General features: G+C 32.9%; 1 protein-coding gene across 1 annotated transcript in view; it reads left to right on the top strand.

Moving 5' to 3' along the window:
* LOC132728659 (serine/arginine repetitive matrix protein 1-like) overlaps window positions 1–16,723 on the top strand; it is a 32,832-nt gene extending 16,109 nt beyond the window's left edge. Inside the window, exons 2-4 of the mRNA XM_060714337.1 lie at window positions 9,626–10,013; window positions 14,952–15,275; window positions 16,527–16,723. Of these exons, the coding sequence (XP_060570320.1) occupies window positions 9,632–10,013; window positions 14,952–15,275; window positions 16,527–16,723 (903 nt within the window). The 5' untranslated portion in view covers window positions 9,626–9,631. The remainder of the gene's footprint in view (window positions 1–9,625; window positions 10,014–14,951; window positions 15,276–16,526) is intronic.
* The last annotated feature ends 425 nt before the right edge of the window (window positions 16,724–17,148 follow it).

Below are 17,148 nucleotides of genomic sequence, written 5' to 3'. Positions count from 1 at the left end.
ATAAAGGACATCCATTGAGTAATATTGTAATGATTGCATTGTTTTATTTATTCAAGTTTAATGACTGACCTTAAAAGCATATCATTTACTTAAGTACTTTCTGTACTTCAGCAAAATTGAAATACGATATCTGCTTTCGCTTTTATATTTATCTATAAAAAGATAAGTCGTGACATGTTTGGGTTTTAATTGTGTATAGTACAACAACTCCTACAACAGTGGGAATCGTACAGAAAACAGAAGAAGTAAATGCAATTAACCATATCCGAGGGCGCGGAGACGGGTCTTAATGGTTTTCTTTTTTAAATCAATTTGAAATAAAAACATTTAGTGGGGCGGGAAATAAGGTCTTTGCTGTCAAAATAGTGCAAATTGTGATACAAGCATGAAACTTTCATGAAATTATCTTTAGACCATGTAAATTTCAAAAGTGAAGTGGGCCCAAAAATATCTCTGCTCATTCAAGATGGCCTCCATTTTCAAGATGGCCGCCATGTAAATTTGATGTACATAATAGATCATTCATTCCAATTTTTTGTACAGACCTGAAACTTACACCAAAGCATGCATATAGTTTCCCCTTTTCAAAAATTTAAATCTTTAAGCAATTTCTCTTGCATATTTCTTCAGAATCCAAGATGGCGTCCAATATGGCTGCCAATTTTAATGAAAACTGATATATCTCTTTTGTAGTATAATTTTTTGCACACGGTATGCGTATTTCCATATAAAATTGTGAAATATATTAGAAAAAAAATCAAATTTTAGGTTAACCACATTGTTAGTCATGTTTTTAGTTTTTTGTACAAAAATCCTTAAAAAAATCAAAGAAAAGGTGCCATTTTTTTCATTTTTCTCTAACATGGTTTTCTAGGTCTATGTACAAAATTCCAAAAGTTACATAGTTTCTTAAAGTGTATTTGATATTCAATCAACACTATGTTGTATTGTATAATTGTAACAAAAACAAACAAAAATGTGAAGGTTTTATACTTATTAAAAGTGGGTGGGGTAAATTTATCAGACAATTGTAGTATAAAATAACGTTTTTTAAGAATTCTTATGCAAATATTCACTGTAAAGGTATTTTATTGTATTAAGGTATTTTTGTTTTCCCTCAGGTCTAGAGGGTGTACTATAATATCAATAAATGCAGATACAATCATATGTATACATTCAGTTATTAAATGTTTGCATGATATAAGTTGTTTCAATAGTCGTAATATAATTTGATAATTGTACAGAAAGAAGACTGAATATTCATCAACGAACCATATGTTAGATAAAATCATGCCTGGACCTTAGTGAAATGTTGTCTATTTATGAATACAATTATTTCCTGCACAATTTAGTCTTGCTAAAAGCTTGTAACAGAATGATTCAAAGTTATATTTACTTGCACATCATTGTAACCAGGTATAATTGAATAAGTACCATCCATTTCTAATAACTTACGTAGACATGATATTTTCAAAAGAAACAAAAATTTAGGCGACTGATACATCATATTATCTAATGACTAGGTGTGCTAAAATAGGTATCAATAAAACCGCTTGACCCACATAACAAACATAGCTTATACTTTGGAATATAAACTAAATGTGTTCCTACTTTATTTTTCCCATAAAACAAAAAAGCATTGTTGACCCTAGATCACGCGCCTAAGGCCCACTGCTGGAAAAGGTCTATAATTCTTTTATACTGAAGAATGCTAAAATCATATAAGGAGTATCTTTTTTCACCAGTCATGATTTATAAACTATTTGAAAAGAATCATGTCCAATAACTAGGCTCTCAGAACTACAAGAAGACTCATATAACTATATTCCAATAAGAGTCCATGTAAACTAAGTGATTTTGACCCTATGCCAATAGTTCATAATCTTTATTATATAGCATCACAATGTTATGATATACGATATTTTCTCTTCTCTGTGCACTGTAGTTTTGGAGAAGATTTTTATTATATACGTCAATGTAAACTAAGTGACAGGGAAAGCCATTTTGGACTGCAGGAACATGATTTAAAGGCCCTCAGGAACACAGTTTTTAAAGACTTGTGTAGGGAATCGCATTGAAGTTGTTTTGTTGTTGATGTTATTAAAAAAAATCAACAAACAAACAAACTGTAATGCCTAGAGCTTAGATAGTCAAAATATAACCTTGCCAAGTAAAGAAGACCTCTTTAAAAGTTATATAAAACACTTTTGTATCATTTAGTGTACATGCAATAAATTTTTTTTTCTCAAAAATCAAAATGCATAGAGCACTGGCCCCGTGTTCACAAAGATTTAAGGATCAGGATCAAGATTAGGATCAAATTTAAAAACCCTGATATTCTTCATTGTTTATCCTCATAGATAAATATTTGATTATAAATTTGATAAAACTGGACTTGAAATAGCAAGTATATGAAATTTTAGAATAAATTAATTGTTAATTTTGCAAGATATTGGGCATTTTACAGTTGATCCAAATATTGATCCTGATCCTAAAATTGATCCTTATTTTGATCCAAATATTTTTGTATTTGTTTTGTTATTTCTTGATTTTATCCCAAAATAGTTTGTTTTCTTTGCAAATCAGCATATTTTTACATTTTGAATATTTACAATTTTTATTCAACAATACACAAATAATTTTAGTAACATTAAACAATGAAAATAAAATCAGGATCACTTGATCCTGATCCTGATATTTTCTTAGTGAACACGGGGCCTGGTTCTAAGCTGGCATGTAGCGCCACCTTGGGTCTTTATTAACACATTTAATGAATCATGCTCATAGAGCCACCTGGGTTCACAGACTTGTATAGGAAAACACATTAAAAACATCTAGTGTTAAACTTAATTGACTTGAAATAAGATATTTGGGATGTAGACTGATATAACATGCATAAATTTGTATGATGCTACTGCAGTCTAAAATGGTTTTGCAATGGTATCACTTAATTTACAAAGACTACTGTAATAAATCTGTTTTCTCTTAATCTACACTATCCGACGCATATACATTAAACTGTATCATCATAATTATGATGATATATCATGGACAACATGGTCCAAATTTACCAAACACAAAAGGTCACTAAGTTTATATGGACTCGTATATAGATATGGTTATTAAAGTTCTCTCGTGTGAAATAAAAAATTGAAAGCAGATATTGAGCATGTTTCTTTAAAAGCAACCGGATTCAATTATGACACAAATCATGTGTGTTATGACATAATTGACACTCACAAAATGATCTTTTTTCCAACAATGATCTTAGGTGAGTGATCCAGGGTCATCATTACCCTCTTATTGAAAGAAAAAAATAAGATATGATTACTTTAGGAAATACTAGTACACTTAGTTTGTATCTTAACATTTTTTAAAAAGTTGTATGCAGGCCAGGCCATATCATTGATATATATGTTTCACATCACATACATTTTGTTGGCTTTTAAGCCATGTTTATATTATAAATATAAAATTGTGGAGGAGTCAAAAATATAATATGCGTTTATAGACTACCTTTATACCTTACATTCAAGTACATGTTTGCTATTTTAAGCACGTTTAGTTGATTTATTGTCTTCTTATATGTCTTTACGATTAACAATTAATATATGATATCAAATATATTGAAACAAGAATTATCATGCAACCAAATTTAATAACTGAATGTATACACATGTTTGTATGTGCATTTCTTGCTCACCCACCAAATTGCCCGAAGGAAGACAAAACTACTTTCATCCAATAAAATGTACTTCTTACGTTTGAACATTTGCATAAGAATTCATAGAAAAGTAAAAAAGCAAAGAAATAGAATGAACTTAGCTATGTAAATTTTCTGTTGTTTTTTCTTTCACAATTATCATATAAAATTACCCCACCCACTTTCACAAAATATAAAACCTACAGATTTAATGCTTTTCTTACATTCTTTACAATAAACACATGATATTAATGGAATGCCAATTACAGTTTAAGATATACAGTAACTTTTTTAACTTTGTACATTACTTTAGAAATTCAAATTTGAAAAATATGAAAAAAATTGAATTTTTTCTTGATCTTTTTTAAAGATATTTTTAGACAAAAACTTTTTAAATGTTTACTTTTATTGAGATTTACATATAATTTGATTATCTCTGATATGTTTAAACACTTTTTAGTCCCCTACCGGTTTACCGGAGGGGACCTTAGGGTTACCCTCCGTCCGTCTGTCCGTCTGTCCGTCCGTCTGTCTGTCTGTCTGTCAGTCCGTCAGTCCGTCCGTCCACAAAACTGGATCCCGCGATAACTTGAAAAGTACTGAAAATATTTTTATGAAACTTGGTATATGGATAGATGGCAGTATGGAGATTATGCACGTCTTTTTCTTTACTTCCTATGTTGAAAATTCTGGTTGCTATGGCAACAAATAGGCTGAAAATATGGCAAATTTTACACATAAACTGGATCCCGCGATAACGCAAAAAGTACTGGAAATATTTTTATGAAACTTGACATATGAGTAGATGGCAGTCTTGAGATTATGCACGTCTTTTTCTTTTCTTCCTATGATGAAAATTCTGGTTGCTATGGCAACACATATGCTGAAAATATGGCAAATTTTACACATAAACTGGATCCAGTGATAACGCAAAAAGAACTGGAAATATTTTTATGAAACTTGACATTTGGGTAGATGGCAGTCTTGAGATTATGCACGTCTTTTTCTTTTCTTCCTATGTTGAAAATTCTGGTTGCTATGGCAACACATAGACTGAAAATATGGCAAATTTTACACATAAACTGAATCCAGTGAAAACTCAAAAAGTACTGGAAATATTTTTATGAAACTTGACATATGCGTAGATAGCAGTCTTGAGATTATGCATGTCTTATCTGTTCTTCCTATTTTGGAAAAATATTAGTTGCCTTGGCAATAAATAGGCTTAAAACATGGCAAACATAACAATATTTGTGATAATTCAAAAAGAGCTGAAAATTTTTATGAAATTGCATCTTTAATTCAAGAGTTATCTCCTCTTTAAGAATTTTGCTTTTAAAATGTTATATTTTGGTAACAGGGATGTTTCAAATATTAACTTTAGATAGTCCTTCAGTCCTTCTGTCTGTCTGTTCATAAAAACTGTTTCCTCTGATCACTTTTAAAGAAATTTTCCAACAAATTTACCTAAAATAGAGAAAAATTGAAACACAAGGGAATGGCCAATGGCTCTTCAGAATGTTGATGGGGTTCTAACCGGTAGGGGACTTATGGATTGCTTGCAATACTATGATAATTGCTTGTTTTATCATAATAAACATAATTTGTGCAACAAATTATACTATAAAAATGATATAACAGTTTTGCACAAAATCGACGGCCATTTTGGACGCCATCTTGGATTTGGAAGAAGTATGAAAGAGAAATTTTGTGAGATTTAAATTTTTGAAAAGGAGAAATTATATGCATGCTTTTGGTGTGAGTTAAAGGTCTGTACAAAAGATTGGAATGAATGAGCTAGAATGTACTCAAATTTATATGGCGGCCATTTTGAAAATGGCGGCCATCTTGAATGAGCAGAGATATTTTTGGGCCCACTTCACTTTTGAAATCTACATGGTCTAAAGATGATTTCCTGAAAGTTTCATGCTTGTATCACAATTTGCACTATTTTCTCAATTTCCCGCCCCACTAATTAAACTGATATAAAATACAATTTCTGTCCGTAATGTAAATGTTAAGATATGTTAAACGTGGTGTATAATGTAAATATCGACCGACTTTAATGACAGTAGCCAATGCAAGAGAATGCACTATATCTATCTGGTGGCATTGAAAAGCATTCTACCCATTCATTACAACGCAGGGTGTAATGGAGTTTTCACATTTTTATTTCAAATGAGCATAAGTGATATAATATTGCGGAACGGTCTCTTGTCCAAGTTTATGCTTATTGATATCAATGAATACGGATGTGTTGTCTAAGAACGCAAAGTTAAAGATTGCTAGCTCAGTACAGGAAAACAGAAAAAAATACCTTCTTGTAATTCCAATATATTAGAGTTTAATTTATCCCAGAAGACTGTTTTAATTTAGACACTTTTTGTAGGCAGAAACACTAAAGTTAAGATGACAGGTGACCTTTGAAAATGAACAGAATTGCTAAAAGAACCGTGGTTTAATATCTGAGTAATAAATATCACGTTTGGGTATCTTAACTGGTTTGCAGCACTATTGAATGATGCCCTTTCACATTCTACGGAGAAAAACGATGCGATCCGGACTTTTAAGCAGGCTAAGCTTTTGGAGGACGCCCGTCCTTGAAGGCTCGGCACTTTTGCAACCCTAGGCTTTATAATGATATTTTTTTGACTTACAAAAAGGGATAAATAGGATATATTTAACTAGTACAGTTGTTCTTTCACGAAATTGACTACAATTCATGTTTACGGAAAATCTTGCCAAAAAGAAAGCTAAAACACGTTTTCTTTTACTCCAATATTCTGACTTATATTTTGATTAGAAACATGTCAGGCGGTCTATGTTACTTGCCTACCTGAACGTTTATAGGGAGGTCTCTACTTTCCAGAATATTGCATTCTAACAATAGAAGCATTTCCCTAAATAACTGCCAAACAGGCATAAACAGTTCTGTCAGCTAGACAGGCAGTGGTCTTAGTTTTCTTAGAACTAACAATAAATGGCACATACCTTTATATCTAGGACACACCAATTTCTCGGCAAAACAATATTTTGAACACAGACAAAGTTTTTGACAAAGTTTACAAGTATAACCATTAACGATCAAGATTACCCATTAGCATGGTGTACTGATCAGTCGGGGAAGCTGTGTTACAATACATATATAATGATTTATTTCTTTTAATTTGTTTTTTCAATATTTACCAATTTTTGGATTAAGTCTAGAGAAAATACAACACTGTTACAAGAAAGTCATGTTTTTAATTCAAAACGTTTGCCTCACACAAACGAACGACAAGTGCATTGAGTTAATAAGTGTTATGTTAGGGGATGCGTTCTTTGGATGTTATCTGTCCATGGTATCCTTCGTCTCATATATTTCCCCTAAAGACTATCTCATATATTTGTCGACAAATAAGCATACAAAGGAATGCAAAAGAAAGTTGTCGGATTTATTGAAAAGAAACATAAAATAATGTAACAAACCTGAAATGTTTTGGAACAATTGTCCTTAACTTACTTGGCCGTAATGAATAAAAAACAGGTCCTTGTCAAAATTAAAGGTTACAACAATCAATACACATTAGTTTATTTTGATTGTCCAAGCATTTTACAAGCTGACGTCGATCAATTTTTTAAAAAAAATGGTTAATTAAATCAAATACAATACCTCATTTGGGATGAAGCAATTGGTTCATAATATGTTTACCCCATAAAGAATGACATTTGGGATGAGGCAATTGGTTCATATTATGTTTACCCCATAAAGAATGACATTTGGGATGAGGCAATTGATTCATATTATGTTTACCCCATAAAGAATGACATTTTTGATGAGGCAATTGGTTCATGTTATGTTTACCCCATAAAGAATGACATTTTTGATGAGGCAATTGGTTCATATTATGTTTACCCCATAAAGAATGACAGTTTTGATGAAGCAATTGGTTCATATTATGTTTACCCCATAAAGAATGACATTTTTGATGAGGCAATTGGTTCATATTATGTTTACCCCATAAAGAATGACATTTTTGATGAAGCAATTGGTTCATATTATGTTTACCCCATAAAGAATGACATTTTTGATGAAGCAATTGATTCATATTATGTTTACCCCATAAAGAATGACATTTGGGATGAGGCAGTTGGTTCATATTATGTTTACCCCATAAAGAATGACATTTGGGAAGAGGCAATTGGTTCATATTATGTTTACCCCATAAAGAATGACATTTTTGATGAATGCCAGTTTGCTAATCAATCAGCGCAATCTTTGCACAAACATTGAATCAGATACATATTTGGTACAACAACTTAATTTCAACTGTATACTATTATTATTGTCCTCTGTTGTTCACTGGCATTACGTAAGCCATCCGTCAGACCACTGAACTGCAAACAGAGGTTAATTTAGCTTTTAGATTCTCCGTGACAATATTTTTGTTCTTGTTCAATGCTTTTTTTCAACATTGGAAAGGGAACAGTAGTGCTAAACTGACCCTATTCCATTATTGTTTATATAATTTTTGTACCCTTCTATTTCATAACAAAATAACAATCATGTCATGTTTTTGGGGCTTGATATTATATTCTTCCAATTTGTCTTCATGTTATAAATACGGAGCCTAATATGTTACATAAATCTTTGATATAAAAACCTCTCATTTGTTTAGCGACAAGTTTTTGTGGTTGGTCAAACTAATTCAGGAGTTTTAGAAAATTTAGGAATATTATCTGTAGCTAACCTGAGCTTAGGTGAGTTCTTTAATGTCAGCGTGCCCATCGTTTGTCGTTAAGTTGTTAATCTTGATTGAAATAAATACCTGATTACAGTGAATAGAATCTTATTTAAAACATCATTCGGTTATGTATTTTATATAAAACAAAACTAACACTTGTTTTTACTTAATATATATGAATATCAAATTTAAATAGACCATGCCTTTTACATATGTATTTTATATACAAAAATACAATAAAAGATACTAATGAAATGAACATTACTTTCTGAAATGAAATTGTCAACAAAAAGTTCTGTTAGACTTGAAAATGTGAAGAATGTTAAATGTAGAGTACACAATTCGCAATGATCATCAGGATTTGAATTGAGCAAAACAAAAACATGCTCAAATTTAAAACAATAATTATAATATAGAATACAAATTATATACCGTTCCATGTGCCGTTCGTAGGCCACGCTATTTTGAAGAAAAAAATATTTCACACGCAAATATATTATATAGGCTGTACCCTTTTCCACGTTGCGTCAGTACAAATGAAACACGTGTTTTCTCTTTTAACTATTATCTTCAAAAATATAAAAATATGTACTAATCGGATACAACGGGTTTGTTGTTAATTGTCGTAATCGTCATATTTGAAATTATTCATCTTTACCACTATGTCATTCGATTTCAGTATTTACAATCTAGACGAACGCGTCTAAATAATACAAACGGAATCAAACGTTTATCGTGCAACACATTTAGAGTTTACAGTACTTATAAGACATTTACTCGTTTAAGGCTCATGAACATGCCTACGTTTATATCAAAGTCAGACAACTTATAACCAAATATATTAAAGTCGGCTTTGGGAATAACCGTGTAAAATTTTAAAATAATGCAACATGTTCATTAAGCATATCTCTGAGAAATACGGATGTGTAATTAACGGTAATACATTACTCGTAGTTGGTTGCGCAAACAATATGACTATTAAAATGTTTGGCATATAGATATTTTTCATATACAGTATAATATTTTAAAGGCATATAACGAATTGATTGATTGGGAATGATGTAGCTTTCCGATATAACGTTTTTCTTGTTGGGATTTTTAGATACACCATTAGCCATTACTACCCCATTTAGTCAACTAGTATTATACTGAATAGTAAAACAGAATAATTGTAAAACGAATGATTTTTTATTTTTAGAAAAAAATGAGACGCTCGACTCGAAAAAGGAATCCGCCTGCCAGACATGAAGACGATGACGAACCGCCGCCACGAAAAAGGCAGCTACAAAAGAAATCACAACCCCCGACAGCTCATAAGGTACATATACCGCATAGGGGACCTACACAGCAACATATGTTACATTCTTCGGCTACAGTATCGCCTAATTCAATAACGTCCACGTCAAGGGCACCTACACTACCAGCAAGGGCAAGTACATTATCGCCTAATTCACATACGTCCACGTCAAGGGCTCCTACACTACCAGCAAGGGCAAGTACATCATCGCCTGTAATAGCCATACTACCACAAGCGGACATGGCGCGGCAGTGTTTGGAGCAAGACATCAAGTTGACAAATCGACAAGGTTAGAGACAACCACATTTTGTGTCTAAATTATGCTCGGTTAGTGCGTCCCTGAACATCTAAATAGTAAAAGGAATATACAGAATAAATTTGCGGACATGGCCACCTGGTTGACTATGGAGGGCGCTCGTTGCCAAAATTCCAGACATGTAAAGTGTTCCTTTTAAAAAATACTTTGAAAATGCGAAAATTTATGCCTGCCATTTTTATTGTACCCTTGCATAGCTCATATTATGCCTCTTAATTCAATGTTTTAATTGAAGATTCCCGCCGTTATATAACAAGTTTACATATAGGTCGTAACAACTTACCTTACATGGAAAACGACAACATATTTACAAACTCGTATATTCCATTGCATGCAATAAATATGCATGTTTGCACACTTATACATATCTATCTGTACCTGAAATATACAAATGAAATGTAAAACTCAAATACAGAAAATGGAGTTTAAGAAAACGTGTTTCCAGTTGTAGAACTACATCAGTGTGTTAACGATGACAAAAGTAGATTCACAAAGTTAAACGATTTAAGTCATGTATGACGTCCCGCCCCTCTCTGAGTATTTACGAACTTCTATTGCGAACAGGTATAAAACCCGGCATTTCTGCCGTATTTCTAAATAAAACTGAGGGAAATCATGCCGCATTATTCCTAACATAATCTTGTTACATTTGTAACAAAAGTTTTATCATTAGCTACATCAGTTGAAAATTGCCGATTTTTCATTTATTTGATACAAAATGATTAAGATTACTTATGCACTAACTTATTATTTAACCTCGTGTTTTCCTGAGAAACATCGGCGATTTGGAAATTTTTAGGGGACAAATGACCAACTTCAAGCGAGTAAATTTATTCATAATCTAAAACCCATCCATTATTTGTATTGATTTCATTGAAAAATTTTCAACACAACTATGCAAGTGGCCATCGATTTAAGGGAGCTATGTGATTTATTTGCCGAATGTATGAGTGTGTTTTAAGAGAGAAAAAAAAACAACAAAAAACAAACAAAAAACGATAACTTTGAAACAAAATTTTTAATACTTCTACATTTTTTTTTTTATTTAAAAAAATATTTTTAAGGTATCACTAGAAAGATCATAAAGAATTCTTATATTTGACTCTAAAAATTGATCAAGGAATAAAAATGTAAGTTAGGGCGCCGTGTTTTTCTTACTAAATTTCAGAGTTTGGTTTACAGAAAGTAACATGATAAACTTTGAAACGAAAATTTTAATATTTCTCCTTAATTCATTTTTAAGTTTAGGCATGAAATACTTATGTACTATAAAACTTATGAAGCAGACTTTTTTTCGAGTCAAAGTTATCAAAATTGATTACAAAATAAAAGAGAAGTTTCGAGGGGACGCTGTGTTTTTCTTACTGAATTTGAGAGTGTGATTTTCAGAGGAAAAAATGATAAATTTTGTAACGAAAATTTTAATACATCTATTTAATTCATTTTCATTTCTGAGTAATATGGAGTAATCTTTCATTTGATACCAAAAATATATGACTTTTTATATAAAATAAGCTAGAAGGGACGCCGTGTTTTCCTTCACCTTATTGAAAAAAAGGAGAGAGGCGACGGGTATTATACCTGTCCCTACATTTCGGTAATAGAAGTTCGTAAATACTCAAAGAGGGGCGGGGCGTCATGCATGACTTAAAATCGTTTAACTTGGTGAATCTACTTTTGTCATTTTAAACATGTTACTGTGTTCACGTACTCTTGTATTTCTACAACAGGAAACACGTTTTCTTTAACTCATTTTTCTGTATTTGAGTTTTACATTTCATTTGTATATTCCAGGTTACATGCTTATGTAGTATATGCAATGGAAGATACGAGCTTGTCAATTTGTTTTTCATATTAAGTCTGTTGTTAGGATTTGCAGGCAAACTTGTTAATTAAAAGCGGGTGCTTTCAATTAAGAGGTATATTATTTACTGTGCACGAATACAATCAAAAATGCTAGACATGCAGCTTTTCAAAAGTCTTTTTCAAAAGGAACAAATTACATCTCTGGAATTTTGGCAACAAACGCCCTCCATAGTTGACTAGTTATAGCAATAGCGTCATTCAACATAAAGAGAGGGTGGGGGCCTTAATTGTCATAAAGGGAGAGGGTAAAAAGGTCATTAACCGATCAAATACAAAGAAAAGCGATACAATTGAAGAATATCTTCGCTCAACACACAGAACCACTGACAGTTTTAGCCGGTAAACACTAGCTATTTCAGGATGCTGTGGAATACTATGATTTCAATTATCGAATAAACATATCATTTGTTGATTCCCTACTTTAAATCAATATACAATCACGGTAAACATTGTAACATACTATTTGCATTTTATTTCAATGGCATGGTAAGAAAAAATGTTATGTAATATGTACACAACTTGAAAAAGCGTATTCCTTTGCAAATAGACTATGTGCAATTTCAATATCAAACATTAGGGTAAAACAAGTTTTTTTAAATTATCTTTAAAAAAAATTCATACTAATATTCCAAGACGAGTCAACAATACCACAACTAGTATTAAAAACATGTAACAAAATTGTGCTAAAATTACAAAAAGCGCGTTCGCAGGTCAAAAAGTTTCTTACAATTTGGTCAGAAGTATTCCGATTTATTGACATTTGCACTCCGAAATTCGGAGTGCGCTCCAATAAATCTGTCCATGAACATAAATAATCAGTAACTAAGTTATAATTAAATGGCCAATGCCTTTTGGACTGAAGTCTTATTTTTTTATTGGACATTTACTTGTTTAAAGTTTTAGAAAAACCGTTGTGGCTTTGGAATACACAGAATAAAGTATGGGCTGTGGCCTGTATGTTGAACAGGGACTGTTGTCTGACTGGACGTACTGGTACATCTTTTATCTAAACCTCAGTCAATCAAGTGTAAATCTTATAATAGTGTACTACTAAATAACAACAGAAGTGAAATGTCTTTCAAGTTTTTGAATAAATAAATGTATAATTATATGAATTATGCGAGAAATCGGAAGGTCAAATCGATTGATTGGGAAAAATGTAGCTTTCTGACAAAATATAAATTGTTGGTAAATGCGCCTATATTCATTAAAATATTATACCTAATAGTATTGAAAAACACTAGTATAGTGAAGTGAACAAAATGATTTTAAAATGCTCAATTTTTAAAATTGTTTATATTATATGTTAGACAAAATGGGACGCTTGACTTGAAAGAGGAAACATCCTGTCAGACCTGAGAACCATGACAAAACGACGCTACTAAAAAGACAACGACAAGCATCACCACCTTATAGGGCACCTGTATTTCAAAGGGAACCAAGCGGCAATCTATGTCACCTTCTGTGGTCACCTCATCGTCTAGACCAACTACAAAATAACAATCATGTCATGTTTTTTAGGCTTTCTATGCATATTTTTCCAATTTGTCTTTATGTCATAAAAACAGAGCTTAATATGTTACATAAATATTTGATATAAAAACCTGTCATGTGTTAAGCAACAAGTTTCCGTGGTTGGCCAAATTAATTCATGTTAATAGGAATCTTATCTTTAGCTAACCTGAGCTTAGGTGAGTTCTTTGATGTCAGCGTGTCCGTCGTTTGTCGTTAAGTTGCTAATCTTAATTGAAATACATACATGATTTCAGATGAAAAGAATATGATTTAAAACATGTGTCTGAAAAATGTTAAACGGTAATGCATTACTCGTAGTTGCGCAAACAATATGACTATTTAAATGTTTGGCATGTAGATGTTTTTCATATACAGTATAATATCTTAAAGGCATACAGCTGCGAATATTATTTAATACAAATTATAGCTTAATATGTTATTTATCCGAGTTATGTCTTTAAAACGTTGTAACGTTACTATACGGCATATAATCGTTTCCATAGCAACACCTGTCTACGCATCCTGGCGCACGGACTATTTTCTTGTTATAAGTTTTCTTACTGAATAAAAAGAGCCCCTAAAATTGCGTCAAACGTCACGACAATTTTATGACGTCACTTCCAACTTAAGGACGTCATTTCCGCGAGTTGTTTAAGCCGTTACCGCAGATCATTATAGCAATACGTGCGCGACAAGACAACGACTATGGAAACACCGTCAAAAGAGGAACAGCGTGTTTTATTAAGTTTTGCGTTAATCTTTGGAAAACGCCAACAGAAACTAAGCAACTTCTAGAACAGGCAAACAACGGACGTACTGCTAGTCGACCATTGGTATTTAGATGGCATAAAGAGTTTCGGGATGGCAGAAAGTCAACAAAAGACAAGGAAAGGAGCGGTCGCCCCAATGGACTTTTCCGTTTTTCCGGCCATCAAATCCGAACTACGAGGAATCCGGTTTGAGGACCTAGTTGAACTGCGCTCTAGAGTTATGAGCATTATTGCAACATTTAAATCTGACTGGTATAGAAATGTATTCGCCAAGTGGGTTACGAGGCATGAGAAATGTGTACGTTGTGAAGGAAGATACTTTGAAAAGGAGTAGCACTTGAATTTCTACGGTGACGTTAAACTCTGGAAATAACGGCAACGTCGGATAACGTCGTTGCGTGCGCCGGGTCACCGGTAGTGTATGTGCCTAACGCATTGTAGCTTTTGTATACATGAAGCTATTGTTATGAAATTTTACACTATAATAGATGAGGTATTAAAGTAATACATAGTAAACTCTTGTTTGATTTTATCTTTTTCAACGCTAAATATTGACCCAGTCTCAAAACTTTCCGAACAACCCTCGTATAACGAATTGATTGATTGGGAATGATGTAGCTTTCCGATATAATGTTTTTCTTGTAGCGATATTTAAATACACCATTAACCATTACTACCCCATTTAGTCAACTTATCATTTCTTCATTATCCTGAATAGTAAAAAAGCATAATTATAAAACGCATGATTTTTTATTTTTAGAAAAAATGAGACACTCGACTAGAAAAAGGAATCCGCCTGCCAGACATGAAGACGATGACGAACCGCCGCCACGAAAAAGGCAGCCACAAAAGAAATCACAACCCCCGGCAGCTAATAAAGTACTTATACCGCCTAGGGGACCTACACAACAACATGGGTTACATTCTTCGGCTACAGTATCGCCTAATTCACATACGTCTACGTCAAGGGCACCTACAATACCAGCAAGGGCAAGTACACCATCGCCTGTAGCAGCCATACCACCACGAGCGGACATGGCGCAGCAGTGTTTGGAGCAAGTTATCAAGTTGACAAATCGACACGGTAAAAGACAACTATTTATTTGTATCTTTATTATGCTCGGAAAGTGCGTCCCAGAAAATCTAAATAAAAATGAAATTTATAAAGTCAATTTGTGGACATGGCCACCGTGTTGACTAATTTACCAAAGGCGTCATGCCACATAACGAAAGGGGGGCACAGATTGTCATTAAGGGAGAGGGTAAAAAGGTTATTAACCCATCGTATACAAAGAAAAACGATACTATTGAAAAATTGTTGCTCAACACACAGAACCACTGACAATTTGGGCCGGCGCACTATAGCTATTTCAGGATGCGGTAAAATACTATGATTTCAATTATCCAATAAACATAACATTCTTACCTGGTCTGCAATTTATTTCCACCTTTACAATGCATATACAATCACGGTAAACATAGTAAAATACTATTTGCATTTTATGTCAATGGCATGGTAAGAAAAATGTTATGTACACAACTAGAAAAAGCGTTTCCTTTAATGATAATATTGTACTTTGTGCAACTTGAATATACTACACTAGGAAATAAGGATTTTTTAGAATTATCTTTAAGAAATTGAATACTAATTTTCCAAGACGAGCAAACAGTACCATCACTAGTAATAAAAATGTGTAACGAAGTTGTCCTATTATTCCAACAATCGTGTCCGCATTGGCTATATCATGGTCATAAGTGTCACAAAACGGGTCAAAACGTTTTTTACAATATGGTCCAAAGTATTCGGACTGAAAAATGTCAGTAAATCTGTCTATTAACATAAATTGTCAGTAACTTAAGAGCCAATACCTTTTGGACTGAAGACTCATTTTTTATCGGACTTTTACTTGTTTATATTATAAGAAAAACCGTTGTGGCTTTGGAATACACAGAATTAAGTACGTGCTATGGACTGTATCTTGAACGGGGCCTGTTGTCTGATGGGACGTTTTGGTACATCTCCAATCTAAACTGTAGACAATCGAGTGTAGAGCTAATAATAATGTACTGTTAAATAACGACATAAGTAATATGTCTTTCAAGCATTTGAATAAATAAATAAATATGTAAATGAATTATGGGAGAAGTCAGAAGGTCCAATTTATTTGAAAATGTAGTGATAAAATGTAAATTGTCGGTAAAGTGCGCCTATATTCATTATAATATTATTCTAAATAGTAGAAAATAAAATGATTTAAAACACTTGTAAAGTATAGTAGACAAGAATGATTTTAAAAACGCTCATTTCTTTAAATTTGTTTAAATTATATGTTAGACAAAACGAGACGCTCGACAAGAGAGAGGAAACCGCCTGTCCGACTTGAGAACCTTGACAAAACAGCGCTACGGAAAGACAGCCACAAGCAACACCACTTCATAGGGCACCCGTACTTCAAAGGGAAACCAAGCGGCAATGTAGGTCATCTTCTGTGGCTACCTCATCGTCTAGACCCACCTACGACTTCCGACTAGGGCGCCTTACACCTCCGCATGTAATATCCGATACCACCGCAGTGTTTGAGCAGAACATTCCATTGGTAAATGAACACAAGGTAAGAAACAACAGATACTTAATGTCATATCTATGCTCAGGGAGATTGTTCCTGAAAATGTAAAAGAAAGGAATACATTTATTCATTTTGTGGTCATGGCCACATTGTTGGATAGATATAACTATAGCGACATACCACACAACGACAAAAGGGACAAAACATGTGATAAACCAATGAAAAACGGAGGTCATTAAGTAATAACCTCATGAAAAACAAAGATAAACGATACCATTGCGGAATGCTCAGACACATTTTGATGTAAGCCACCATATTTATGTGCTCAACCCACATAACTACTGGTCATGCGGGTCGGTGTACACTAGCTATTTCAGCATGCGATAACAT

This window comes from Ruditapes philippinarum, unplaced genomic scaffold, assembly GCF_026571515.1.
Source record: "Ruditapes philippinarum isolate M1 unplaced genomic scaffold, ASM2657151v2 ctg7847_1_1_1_1, whole genome shotgun sequence".
NCBI classification, from domain to species: Eukaryota; Metazoa; Mollusca; class Bivalvia; order Venerida; family Veneridae; genus Ruditapes; species Ruditapes philippinarum.
This window is presented reverse-complemented; position numbering and strand designations above follow the sequence as displayed.